A 14093-nucleotide genomic window follows, 5' to 3' on the forward strand; every position below is an offset into this window, starting at 1 on the left:
GTTCGACTGTTTCATGCACTGACATCATTTCATCATCATTTCAAAGTAGAAACATAAATGAAGAAAAAAAATGTCCATAATTAGCTTGAAAGATTAGAAATCAATAAGTCAAATGAACTTTGTTGGAACCAGAACAGGTACAGCAGCATTTCAGCTTTTAGTGGGAGAGGAAATATTGCCCTGGATGGTGGATGTGTTGGACAGAAGATGGAGCTGCCAGGGTGGAGGAAAAGAGGAAGACACGGAGGAGGTTCATGGATGTAGTGAATGAGGACATGGAGAGGGTTGGTGTGACAGGAGGGTGGAGCAGGTGGAGGCAGCTGATCCACTGTGGTGACCTCTAAAAGAGATGAATTGTTCCTCTGAAGTTTCTCAAACTTTAAACTTTTATTATGTTGAAAAATGTTGAAAATATTCACAGTATTGAGAAGAAATGTCGTCTCTCTTTGATTCCTAACAGAGCACAAGAAGCAGATGAGACCCAAAGACTCGCGAAAAGCCGCTGTGAAGAACCAGGTCAAGCAGCCGGTGAGACGCCCTGCAAAGACTAGAGGCTACGAGGAGGGGATCAAACAGTGTCCCGCTCTCATTAGCACGCACAACATCTACATCCAGACCCGTAAAGAGAGGCGTCTCCACCTGACCGTTGGTGGCCACGCCTATCTTTTACCCAACACCTCTGTGGTCATCAAATGCCCCGTCAGAAGGTTCCCCAAAGCCTACATCCGCTGGCTCAAAGATGGCAGCGCCTTACCCAGCTCCCAGCGCCTGGGCGTCACCAAGTCCGGCTCTCTGAAGATCCAGTTCCTGGAGCCAGAGGACACCGGGGTGTACAAATGTGTGGCAGGACCCGCCTCAGACATTTTCACTCTCCAGCTGATAGGCGGTGACGGCAGGTCGGCGGGTAGACCGCCTGCTCCCGGTCCCGACTGGGAGGAGATGCTGCCCAGCTGCTACAGCCACGACTCAGTCCTGAAGACGACCCGACCTGGGGCCCGGGTTTCTCTGGTGCCCGCTGGCGGACAGGAGGCCTCCCTGCAGCCACGGGTGGAGGAGAGACTGATCAATGTCACGCTGCAGGCTGATAGAGGAGAGATCCAGCAGGAGCAGGCCTCAGAGCTCATCTCCTCCCTGCTGACACACATGTCTCCTGCCCAGCTCTGGACCAGAACCACGAGGAGAGGAGGACAAGCTAAAGGTAAGCAGAGACCCAGCCGACCACACTGTGCAGGCGCTGTCTTTCTTCCAACACTTTTTCATGTCTTTCATTAAAAAGCAATGTGATGAAAGTTTGTCGATAGAAAGGAAAAAAAACAAAGAACAAGGGAGCAGGAAAGACGATTGAAGGAAAAAGGGACTAAAGGAAGGTGAGAAGGAAAGAGGTTAGTTGTTCAGTGGGTGGGTTGCTGCGGTGAGATCATCAGTACCAGACTGCGGTCAGCTCGTCTGGCACCAACACTCATCCTGCCAGAAACATTTTCAGTGATTCTGAGGCTTGATGTGAACTTCCTGACGTTTATCTACACGACTGATTGAACTGCACTGCAGGTATGAAGGTGTTCCTAATAAAGTGCTCCGTGTTTGTTGTGATTGCTGATGCAACCCCATCAGGCGTCTCTCCGTGTCATCGGCTGACCTTCCTCGGCCTCCTTTCTCAGGATAACCTTTTTTCTTTTTGCTTCCTGGTCCGTCCACAGACCGACTGCCCAACTGGTCCGAGCACTCTCCACTGGAGACGGTAGCAAAGAGACCAGCGATCATCAGACAGCAGCAGAGCGTCCCACCCACCTTTCAGAAGAACATCGACATCAGTATCGGACACAGCGCGCTCCTCACCAACGCCACACGGTCGCTGACCATCCGGTGCCCTGCGGAGGGATCCCCACCTCCCAAAATCAGCTGGAGCAAAGATGGAGCTCTGCTGCAGCACTCTGACAGGTAGCAGAGCTGCGCCAGCTGACAGGCCAGTCAGTCTGATTCTGACTAATCGTTGACATGATTTATTTATCATGTGATATTTTTTAATTTGAGTGAATTCTGGAAGCTTCGTGTTTGCTTCAGGAAGTCACAAGATGCTCGGAGTGGCTCACAAATTCAAAATATAAGCTCCAAGTTATTTACAGCAAGTTAACAGGATGCTTTCCAGTTTGTAAGAATCTGCTTTTCAAAATAAAACCCACAGGACAATAAATGTGAACTATTGATGTTTACCTTTATCCAAAAATAAAAGCGTCTGCATGGTAAAATGAGCCTATTTGAGGTGTGTGTCAAATTTTAATGACAGTTTTAAGGATTTCCCAAACGGTAGGTAGCATATGCTACAGGCTCATGATGTGTCTGAGTTTCAAAATTAAAGTCTGCAGAGAGTCAAAGGACACATTGATGTTTCCTAAAATGTCAAAATAAAAGACTTAAGGTGACAAAAGGAGCATACAGATTTGCTGGCTTTTCAAAATAAAGTCTAGTGTTTCCCACTTCTCAGAATTGAAAGCATCCAACATGAGAACGTGTTACAGGGTTTTTTTCCTTCAAACAGCACTTTGAGCTTGTTGAGTTTTCCTGTGATTTACTGGCACGATGCTGCCTCCAGGGTCCAGTTCTGGGTGTATTTAGCTCGTGCAGTCAGTCAGAGTCACAGCAGAGAGGAACAGAGATGAGGAAGCAGCTTCCCTCACCTGCCCTGCTCCTGTATCTTTGCGTTCGCTGCCCCTCATCACTTCTCCAACTGCAGCGTGTTAGCTGCTCTCCTCCTCCTCACTCTGTTAATTAGCTACAGCTCATGTTTCTCTTTGTGATCTTTTCCAGCTGCAACAGATGAAGCCTGGAAATATTCACAGTGAATTAATTGGGAAGCTAATTACACCGGTGGATCTCCCCGGCCTTCCCACATGTTTGCTGCTTTGCTGATGCCCCTGGTTCTCAGTGACTCCCCAGGAAGTCTTTGAAAGAGGCTGAATGCGTGTTTTTCACTTCCACAATCAGTCGGTGTTAACTAGCAGTCATAATTACTACTGACACCGCCTCGGTCGATGGTATGAGCTTCTACACCAGGCTAGTCACAGCTTTCCCGATTAGTTCTGCTTGTTTATTTAAAGAGTGCCGTCTCTGAGCCTGACAGGAAGTCATTTATCAGTTCTGATCAAAGGTTTGAGCACGTGACCACGATACCTCTTGTAAGCAGTACAGAGGAGAATTGCTGGTGCATTGTGGGAGGACCCAGCAGCATGACTGAAGGAGGCTTCAGCAAAACGCCACATCACCGACCCAACTATCGCCTTTATCAGGTGTGCAGAACATTGAACGAGTTTGAACCTCGTTCAGGTTTTTGCTGATGTGTCTGTAACTCTGTCTAATCTGTGGTCGAAGGCTCAGCTGTCAGACAAAACATTTGTCTTCCACTACTTCTACTTTTTAGGTAAAAATGATCACGTATTTGTTACAAGAAGCTGGTATTTAGTCTTTTTGTTATGCATCCATCCTCTTGGATTTATCCAGCTGTTTTAGGGCGAGAGGCGGGGTACACCCGGGACAATTTAGAATGAGCCATTAACCCAACTCCACTAACTGCATGTCTTTGGACTGTGGGAGGAAGCTGGAGTACCGGAGAGAACCCACGCAAACTCCACATGTGGGCTGATGGTGGAACTGGACCTTCTAGCTGTGAGGCCACCACTGTACCACTGTGCTGTCCTTGTGCTATTTTTAATTAGTTGTAGCCTTTAAGTCATGGATATCAAACATTTAGGTCAGACGTTCAGTTTGAGGTGGTCGGAGCCGTGTGTGAGTCTGACCGCTGTTTCCAGCCTCACGGGTTGAGAAAGTAAAATGAGAGAATGCTGTGAATCATTTATTCTGTTCACTGATTTATAAAGTCGGTCCCTCCACAGATGAAAGTTTTGGCACATGAGGTGAGCCGGCACATTTTATCAGTGGGTTTATTGACTTTGAGCCGTGATGCTCATTTTAACAGGCCGTGTTACGATGCAGTGTTTGGATGTGAAACCTCACTGAGTGGCTCTGGTCCAATGAATATCGATGAAGCAGGATGACCACGCATTTTGCACTCGTATAGTTTCGTCCGTGTCAGCCCACCCTTTTCAAAAACACATTCGATTTTCTTAACTGGAACTTGTGAAATGCAGATGGAGGTTTGCGAGCTGCGACTCACTGCGACGGAGCCCATGCGTGGGAGCAGGAGCTGCCAATCACAGCACGACCGAGCGTTTCTGCCCCGATGCGTTACACAACACGACCTCTTCTTGATCCTCCGAGCTCGCCGGCCCTGTGCCGCTGTCGTCATGAGTCAGGTTTAAACCCGCTGAACTGGCCTGGTCCAAATCATGCCACTGATTGGTTCTGCAAAGTGTGCAGGATGGATTATTGATTAATGTCTTGATAAAAGTCCAAAAAACGTGGCAGCAAACAGTTCGAAAGCTTATGTTTAAATCGTTTTTTCACTCCGTGTTTCTGTAGCAACTTTCCCCTGTGATATGCAAACGATTTAACCTCATCGTATTGATTAAGCCCATAGTGTGGAATCTTTGACGCCCCCTCTGGCAGTGATGGTAATGGCACAAACCCTTTGACCTTTCATGTCTGGGGGACGTTAGTTCAGCAACAGTTCTGTGTTTCGTGGCTGCAGTCTGATCATTTTGTGACCTGATGAGCTGAAAACCCAGTTTTGTAAAACGAACGAGCTGCTGTGGAGAGATGGCCGAGGCTTTTCCACTGAACTGGTCTGACTGTCTCCTGAGGTCTTCATCATTTTCTTCTCCTCTTGCTCATCTCTTCCTTAGAGATTTTCAGCACAATGAGTCAGATAAAGAAAATCAGTATCAGTTTCATGTCTGTACATTGAGAGCAAATCTAAAAGAAACGCTTTGATATTTGCTAGTTTCAGTATGAGAGGAGTCCTCGTGTTCCTGTTTATTTAAGTGATTTAAGGAGGAAACAAGCCACGACAGGTGGTGCTAGCCTCCGCCTCCCTGCTGTGGCGCCTAGCTGCTTTTAATCACGTCCTGAACTTGTCTGTAAGATGCGCTGAGATGAAATTGCTATTGATTTTCCGATTTGATGCCGGGTAAGCCGGTAAACAAACACATTTCCAAAAATGTCAGACGGTTCTTTTAATCCGAGCGCGAGAGAAAGAAGCTCTGAGGACGGTCGGGAATCTGAACGCCCGAGTGAGACGGACACTTGATTGACATTTACAAGACCTGTGGGCTGCAGAGGAAAACACAATGTTCTGCAGCCACCCTTGACTGAGTTTTATCAAAGTGCTGAAACTGTGGAGCGAGCTGAGCGTGATAACAGCTGAAGTTAGCTCTGCATCACGCTGTGCTGCTGACTGACCTTTTAAAAAGGACTTTTATCAGATTTACCGGGTCTGCAGCATTTATTTCTTTTATTCCTCAGTGAAAAGTTCACGTCTGTGTTATTACGGCGGAGACGCAGATCAAAGAACAAGTACGTCTCTGCCGTTGCAGTGAAGGAGAACAGTTATGAGTGCCTGATCTACATGCAAATCACTGCTGTCTGGAATACAGAGCTGCAGAGCAGTTTTAAAAGGCTGCAGCACATCAGAGTGTGTGTGTGCGCTGTAGCACTGTCGGTTTCAAATATCTCTCTAGTAACTGTACTGCTGCAAAGCTTAGCTTTGTGAGCGTGTTGTGTGTCACTCCTCAGGCCTACAGTTGGAAGACGCTGAGCCCGGCGACGTGGACAGCTCTCTGGTTCTTTTGGCCCGGTGCTGTTTGCTCCCCTTACAGGGGAGGGGTGTTGTTTTAGTCTAAAGCCCACCTGTACGTAGCGACGCACTCGTATCTCCTCACGTTGTAGCTGACAGCTGTCTGACAGACTCTTACTGCATAACGAAGCCTCTAATGAATCTCCTCTCAGTGATTCTTGTATGTAGTTGCTTCTGTTATGAGAAGATGAACCTAGTACCTGAAAGATTTTTTAACCTGCTGCTACAAATAATAAACTCTTACAGAAGTTCTCTGCACAGCTCTGTCTGTTTGTGCGCCGCCTCAAACATTTGTTACATTTACACTTGTTAAAATGTTACATTTTTCACATTTGTTAAAATGTTACATTTTTCACATTTGTTAAAATGTTACATTTTTCACACTTGTTAAAATGTTACATTTTTCACATTTGTTAAAATGTTACATTTTTCACATTTGTTAAAATGTTACATTCTCTGACAGCGATTTTATTCTGATGGCATATTCAAGGTGTGACATCACTCTGAGGTTGTGGGCGGGAGGGGGAACAAAGGTGCGACGTTTGTGTTAATATAACGACACCTGGCTTTGCAAAAAAAAAAAACGTCAGGTTTAAAATGTTAGAGAGCTACAGGCTTCTTCTGTGAACAATAAAATAGCACTTGCAGTTTCTTCCTTGTGTTTCTCTGTGTTTGGGTGATGATCTCCTCATCTACAGCTCAACAAAGTTCCTCTGTATCCAAAATTATTCACCAGTCCCTCAGCGGAGACTCTTCGCCCGTTTTAGCTGCCCCACTTTGAAAGAAGTACGGGAATATGAGGAAGCCGTGTTCTCCTTGTTGGCATGAGTTGGGTAAAAAGTAAAAATGTTTTCCTCGTGTGTCCGCAGGGTGTCCTGGGATCGAGCGGGCCTCCACATCCTGCAGCTGAGAGCGTCTGACAGAGGCCAGTACAGGTGCGCCGCTGCCAACGCGCTGGGCTCAGACTCGGAGGCTTCCCAGCTGCTGCTGGCAGGTGTGCTCTTTGTTGCAGTTCACTCGTCTCACGTAAGGTTGCATTTGTATGCACATCTTCTCCAGTTCCAGTGGAGGTTTTGTAATTTCCCTCGTGGCTTTTCTTAACTATGTTGATGAATATCAATCCCGGCCTGCTTTGTCTGTGAGCACGCGGTAATAAATGGATTTATAAATATATACGTTTACAGATTTCACCGTCTTACTCAGCCTGCAGAAAAGAGTGTGGAACAGCTGTGTTTGTTCACAACATGAACCCAGTTCTTCTTTTCCACTGGTGTCGTGTGTGAGGGATTATTTTCCACTTGCGATCTACAGGAACACAAAGCTGTGGCTCCGTCTCAGCCTGCTCCATGACTGCAAACAAACCCGGGTGGTGGGTTTAATGATTTATACAGTCCTGGAATCACAAACAAATTCTTTTAGCTTTTTGGGGGGGGTATTCTTCCAGATTGATTCATGTTCATTCAGGAATGTTTGTATCCAGTAAAGCTGCAGCACTGATCGCAAAATAATCAGCCTGAAGTTCGGGAAGCTGATCTGTTGGCACAAGAAATAACAGTTGAATCACTTTCTGATATTTTCTTATTCTGATTATGTCCAGACAATCAGAAGGTTAACAGGAAATAATATTGAATGTGCAGCGGGTGAGTTTATTTTGCATTTTGACACAAGGCGATCGGGTCTAATAATGAATTCACTGAACTTCCACGCGGACGTTAAAGTTACTCTCTGAGGAAAGTGAGTGATTAAACCCAAAAGTGCAAAATGCCATTTCTATGCCGATGACACAGTGATGTCATTTCCTGTGTCTAACCAGCCTCCGTGTCATTTACAGTGAACTTTGAATGTAGTACAACTTCACTTTGTCACCACTGTCTGACACTTACATGGACGGGCTGCAGTGCTGGACACAGTTTGTCTGAGGTTCATCACAAATCTGGACTCTTTACCCTCGAAAGCCGACTAGAAGTAACTGATGAACGTCTTTTCTGAAATGAGGAGTTTCTGGGATATTTGAGGCGAAATAGATGTTTTTACATCAGAGGTTAGTCGTGGTCTCTGCTCATCTAGGTATCCTTGGAAAAACCTGGAGACTCTTCTAATGGTTGTCGAATCACGACTTTATTGATATATACTGTCATTAAGGGTACGGGAGGATGTGATGGGAGCTCAGTGGCTGATGCAGTTTGTGTGAATCTTCAGAGCCTCCGGCCATCGCGGTGTCCTGGAGGAACGTCTCAGACCACGGGGGGATGCTGGGCCACAGCTTGACAGCCACTGTCGGAGGACAAATCAGCATTCGTCCAGGCGCCAACCTCACTGTGGACTGTCCCGTCAGTGGTAGGTCACGATACCACACAAATCAAAGGTCTGCATATCCAATCTCAAAAACCCCGGCGTCCTGTTTTCTTGGCCTTTATTTAGCATCTACAGCACATAATTCAATGAAAAAGATGGTCTGCTGTATCTATAAAACGATGTTGTTATGTTATTGTGTGTGAAGTCTGTGCATGAAGCAGAAACGTGAACGCACAGCAGGCTCCGCCTCTCGTCTCACCACCACAGACAAAGCAGAAAGACGCAAAGGTTTACTTCCTGTGCAGATAACGAACGTCCTCATAAAGGCCTGCAGACACAGATTTAGGTCCCCACAACATCAGTAACACACACACACTCATCTAAATGTATACACACTGACTGCTGCTTCTCTCATCTCATCCAATCACAGAGTGATGAAAACGTCTGATCAAACAGTTTATGTGGAGCTGGTTACAAAAGGTTACCGCACTGAGAGCTGACATGATATCAGCTGTGTGTGTGTGTGTGTGTGTGTGTGTGTGTGTGTTGTTGTGTGTTGTGTGTGTGGTGTGTTGTGTGTGTGTCAGCAGTATGAAGCGGTGAGATAAACCAGATTGAAAGTAATTTTTCATCTGATTGGGTGAAGTGAAGTCTGTAATGGAGAGTGACATCTTGGAAAATCAGAGCATTCTCCTGTTGGCAGCTGGGTGTTCATAGCTGTCTGATCTAAGAGTGAGAGTCACGTTTGGACGCCTCACTTCAGGAGTTCACCTCACTCACCTCAATATATGAAGTGCTGAGAGACTTAACTCTGAGCTGTGTCCAAGTCCTGATCAGCTCGTACGCTGCTGCTGCAGCTGGAAGCTGAAATCCTGTTCGACCAGTTATCCAGTGCACACGGTCTGAGCTGCCTCCTGCCTTTGTCCACACTGACTCTAATGAAGACACACGAGAGTTAAAGAGCTGTGAGCCGAGCTGCAGTTCCTTCGTTCCATCAGAGGTTTGCTCCTTTAGCTTGTAGCTGGAAGATTCCCAGACAAACACTCTTATTTTCATGATCCTGATTCTGCAACAAGCAGTGTTCACTCATCTTCTCCCAACCACCTGGGTGGCAGGGCAGCAGTGTAAGCAGAGATACCCAGCCACCTCCTCCAGTGGGACATTTCCCAATGTTCCCAATGTTCCCAATGTTCCCAATGTTCCCAAGCCAGCTGGGAGACATGAGCGTCTCACCTCCACGAGGTATCTTTGTCAGATGGCTGAACCGCCTCAGCTGGCTCCTTTTGGAGGAGCAGCAGCTCCTCGGCCAGGCGCTCGTCACAGGAAGTTGGTCTGCTTCTGTCCTCGAGCTTTTTTCTGTCAGTTTCCACCCAGAGTGTCAGATCATTTAAGGTGCGAGTGGGAGCGTAGGCTGACCAATCAGTCGACAGCTTCACCGTCAGACTCAAGAAAACAAATCAGCAACGTGACAGCAGACGCCGCATCGATCCGTCCGTCAATCTCCCGCTCGACTCCTTCCAGAAAATTTCTCCAACTGGACCTGAACAGTCCAACCTGCAGCTGAGAACCATCATCGTCATCATCGTCAGGTAATTCCGGCTCAGCCTCAGTGTGAGCTGCAGGTCGGCGTGCCACTCAAAGGTGGGTGTGGTCACAGAGTTCTCAGAGACTTCCTGTACATGCGGCTCAAAGTGTGGGACAACCTGCTCTTGCTGAGCTGCAGCTCTGCAGGAGCTGTGTATCTCTGCACGTGACACACGTGTTTCAGGCTAAATCAACATTTTTCTTTCCCCTTCTCCGTTCTTGTTCCGTGCAGCTCTGCATGCACAGGAAGTTATCTGTCTCTGCTCGTCTCAGCTGGGACTCCAGACCCTTTAAGTATGTCACCTTAATATGCCGTATATATATTCTGTGCATAAAATTAACATTTCATGACTCGTTTATGCTTCTAATTTTCACAAGTAAACAGAAGTACTGCTTTAATTACTGCATGCTAATTATTTCTGCCTACATTTATTTGGGGGTGTTTGAAAAGGCGGCGAGTCCAAGTGGAGTGTTCGTGGTGTGTTGGGGTGTAAGCATCACAGAGACTGGGAAAACACGTCGTGATATCTGTGTCAAAAAAGGAAAAGAAGCGCTTCTCCTGCAGAGCTGTGCCGCTAAACAGGGAACGCTTGTGGAAGTCGATTCGCAGGAATCCACGGCGAGAGCAGCGTGGGGTCTGACCCCGACACACCGAGGAGCACAGAGAGCCTGTGGGCTCTGCAGACTCTCACGCTGATCCTCGCTTCACATCAGCCGCTGTTCAGACGCAGGAAGTGAAGCCGTGTGAAGTTCAGCCAGAGTTTGATTTCAGATTCACGTCAGGGATCGCGCTCAGCTTCAGGCCGGACTCTGCTCCTCCTCTGACAGAGCAGCAGTGTTTCTCTACATCCTGACTCCATAACTGTGTCGCCAGCTCGTCCTCGTCATGATAAATACTGCATCAGTCAAACGCCGTCCAAATACTTTGATTGAATGGCATTTGTAATAAGATCATGCAATAATACAACAATCAGAGGAGCCCTGGCAGCAGCGGGAAAGAAAAACTCCCTTTAAACAGGAAGCAACACGTTCTTCTTCCTCCAAATTCCCTGCAGCGTCAGGATTCATCTCACCATGTTTGCCCTTTTCTGTTGTTGTTACATTTTTAACGCTCCTTTCTCCGTCTGTCAGGTGTTCCTCGCCCCACGGTGCTGTGGCACAGGAAGGACGGGCTGTTGGACGCCGGCGCCGTCTCCCTGCCGTCTGGCTCGCTGTGGATCCGAAACGTTTCCGTGCACAACCAGGGCACCTACTCCTGCGCCGCCACCAACGCCATAGGAAAGTCGACCGCCTCCACAGTCCTGAAGGTCCACGGTGGGTTCACACATAAAGCCGACCTCTCGCCATAATCGCTCGCGTTGGGTCACGTGGAGTAACGTTTGTGTGTGCAGATCCAGCCGGAGGGAGCCGGGTGCTTCCAGCGTCTCAGGAGCTGAGCAGGAGGAGAGTCCTCATGGCGTCACGGCGCGGCACGAGCGTCTTCATCAAACCTGGAGACGTCCTGCGCATAGGTACGCTTTACTCACCTCTGCTGTCACAGTCACGGCCGGTTTCTCACATGATAACCAACGAAGACAACATCCTGTGCCCGGAGCCGCAGACTGACCTTTAATGTGATGACCAGATAAATATAGGAGACAAAACCACGACATCCTCACACGGATTGGATTTGCTGTTTGTTAATATAAAGGGTGAAGTTTGGAAAGGTGGCTTCACAGGCTTTTATTAAAGAACTGAAAACTGGTTCAGTGTCAGAATAAAATCGTCCTTATCTTTAGATTTTATCGGATTTAAAGTTAAGGAGAAGATCTCAGTCACAGCTCCGGTCTGAGTCTGCTGAATAACAAGGTCGAGCCGCCTCCCATCGCTGAGCTGCTCTCACATTAAGCAGCGCGCTCCCCTCAGATGGATTTCTTTCCTCCATTAGCGCTGCATTAGTGTCTGAACTTGATGGAGTTCCTGTTTAGCATTTTCTGCGTTATAATTTTAAATACATACATTCTTTCTGCTCCTGCCTGTCGCAGGCTGTCCGGTGGTTTCCGACCACAAGCCGCCTGTGCGCTGGGAGTACAACAACCGGACCCTGAAGGAGGTTCCGGCTCCGGCTCACTCCCCAGATCCCGGTCCGGGTCAGGGTCTGCAGCACAGGATGCTGGTGGGAGGTCGTGTGCTGGAAGTCAGCACGCTCCAGGGGAAGTTCGCGGGCCGCTACAGATGCCAGACCTTCATCAACAGCACCAGGCAAATCCTGTCAGCCTGGATATACGTTCACAGCGAAGGTGAGTGTTTACGCCGCCTGCCTGTGGACACAGACAGTGGACAGGGACGCTTTCCCAGGACAGGAAGTTTTCAAAATGCAGGTTTACTATACTGTGCATGTCTCATATCAGCGGCTATCTAATGTACATGAATATCATGATATGCAGTGATCAGGTTGGTCTGGAGGCAACAGGGCTGCAGCTTAAGCTCCATGGAAAATGTCGTAAAGTCAGGAGCTGAAACGAGAGGGCGTGTTCATAATGTGAGCGTGGACGACGGTGACGTGGTTCCTGAAGCTGGAAAACCTCTCCACCGTTAAAGCAGGCGGTAAAGGAAGCACCGAAGCTCCTTTCCTGAGTGTTTCCACGACTCTTCTCAGATTGTTATGATCTAACTGAATTTTTATTATGTGCTTGAAAACATTTTTACGGTCTCGCTGATGCTGAAGCTGCATCTGCATGAATGATGTCAGTAGTTCTGGAGAGGAAGGTAAACACAGGCAAACAGAGCGAGCTGGAAGTCATGAGACGAATGATAATTGGACCGAGTGAGCGATAAATGGCAGGAAGCGCGTCTCCTAATTCGTGCGTGGGTGGCGAGGAGTGCTTAATGCGTCTGAGAGGACGAGAATCCAAAAGCTGCTTAAAGTGTGAAGCTTAGTTAAAGTAAATACATTAAAAACAAAACGCGGTTTGTGGAAACGTCTCCTCGAGACAAGTGGAGCATCCAGGGAACGCTGAGGGGAGGGAACGTCCCGGGTGGATGTGGTGTTTCATCTCTGGAAGCTGCCGGTGTCAGCGCCGAGCTGGCGTCACACGGCCTGACTTTATTTGGCTCTCCAGAGTGGAAAAATCTCCTGTGGGAACAAACTGAGCACGCATGCATCATTTCTATCAAAGAAACGATGAATGACCCACAGGATTATTCAGGTCCAGCCCAGCTCTGCAGGAATGAAGCGGCTCCATCTGCACGCCGCTTCTTTGTCTCTGTGACACCGTCCCGCCAACGGCCGTCCTTCCTCTGCCTCGGACGTCTCCCTGCCTCCACTGTGGCCGTTTCAGCATCTGAAATTAAACATTGAGAATCTGTGCAGGCTCGTGCGCGACACGTTAACGTCTCAGGGTGGTGTTTGACGCCGCCGCTCAGGCTTTGCATCCTCTGTCACCGCTGCCAAATCTTACTGTGACGGGATGCTGAGGCATTCCTCCGAGCGCCGTCCCGGTTTGGCCTGTAGCTTCTACAGTCTTCCCTTCAAACTGCAGCCGTGTGGATAACGAGGCACGGCTCCGCCATTTGGAACAGCTGTCAGCGAAGAGATCGCCTCTCTGCATGCAGATGATGCAGTCCAGCACAGAGTCTATAAATCAATAAATGTATAGATCAGAAGTCGTTTTCACCGACCTTTGAGCTGTCACGTATTCTGTGGAGCGTCTGATGTCAGTCTGATGGGAACCGGTGGCTGAGTTTGAATAGATTTAGCGTTTGTGTCTGAGACGCACAGACGGTGCAAAGTGGCTTAAAGCTGCATTCCTTCTACCGTCCAGCAGGGGGCAAAGACGCAGGTCGGAGGCCGCTCTGCTGAGCTTTGATTTGATCTTTGCTGAGGAGTTTCTGGTCTCAGTCGTTGGTCTGCAGTCTGTTGGAGTCAGAAAGGCCGATTAAAGAGGGATAACTGTGGGTGGGGCTACAGGTTTGGCGCTGTAGAGCTAAAATCTCAATTTGGAGTAAAAATCTTTCTTCTGGGGATTTTGTGATAAGAGGGTTCAAAGGTAGCTGGAGTTCTAGATTCTGCTTTACGTCACAGCACCATGAGGCGCTTTAGCGACGCTGCTGTTTGCTGGAGTTATCTTTGGAAGCGGAGAACATCCTGTCCTAAAGCCTTAACCGACCAATCAGCACGCAGTTAGCAGGACGCTGGTGTTGCTGAGTCAAAAACAGCTTCATTCACTAAAGTCAGTTTATTTCAGCTGTGACACGTTATCCATGTTGGATAACAACTAAAGTAAAATGTGTTGAGCTCTGGTTTTATTGGACTGCTGCCCCCTGCTGTACACGGGGGCTAACAGGAAGTGACCAATGGTGACATCATGGCGGCCACACCTCTCCTCATACAAACGGACTGACCGTCACTGAGAGCCCAGAAGCTTCTGCTGATTCACAGATTACTCGTTCGATTGTGGATCTCATGCATCTCCATGTTTCCTCTTTC

At 48.0% G+C, this 14093-nt stretch overlaps 1 protein-coding gene across 1 annotated transcript in view; it reads left to right on the forward strand.

Annotated features, from left to right (window-relative positions):
- The window catches only part of adamtsl3 (ADAMTS-like 3), a gene marked incomplete in the record, with an annotated part of 199610 nt that overhangs the window by 178441 nt on the left and 7076 nt on the right, over positions 1 to 14093 (forward strand). Inside the window, 7 exon segments of the mRNA XM_014334109.2 lie at positions 461 to 1198; positions 1698 to 1938; positions 6616 to 6740; positions 7946 to 8083; positions 10757 to 10939; positions 11017 to 11136; positions 11650 to 11904. Of these exon segments, the coding sequence (XP_014189595.1) occupies positions 461 to 1198; positions 1698 to 1938; positions 6616 to 6740; positions 7946 to 8083; positions 10757 to 10939; positions 11017 to 11136; positions 11650 to 11904 (1800 nt within the window).

Source organism: Haplochromis burtoni, unplaced genomic scaffold (genome assembly GCF_018398535.1).
Source record: "Haplochromis burtoni strain Fernald_Lab_line unplaced genomic scaffold, NCSU_Asbu1 Contig_69, whole genome shotgun sequence".
Taxonomy (NCBI): Eukaryota; Metazoa; Chordata; class Actinopteri; order Cichliformes; family Cichlidae; genus Haplochromis; species Haplochromis burtoni.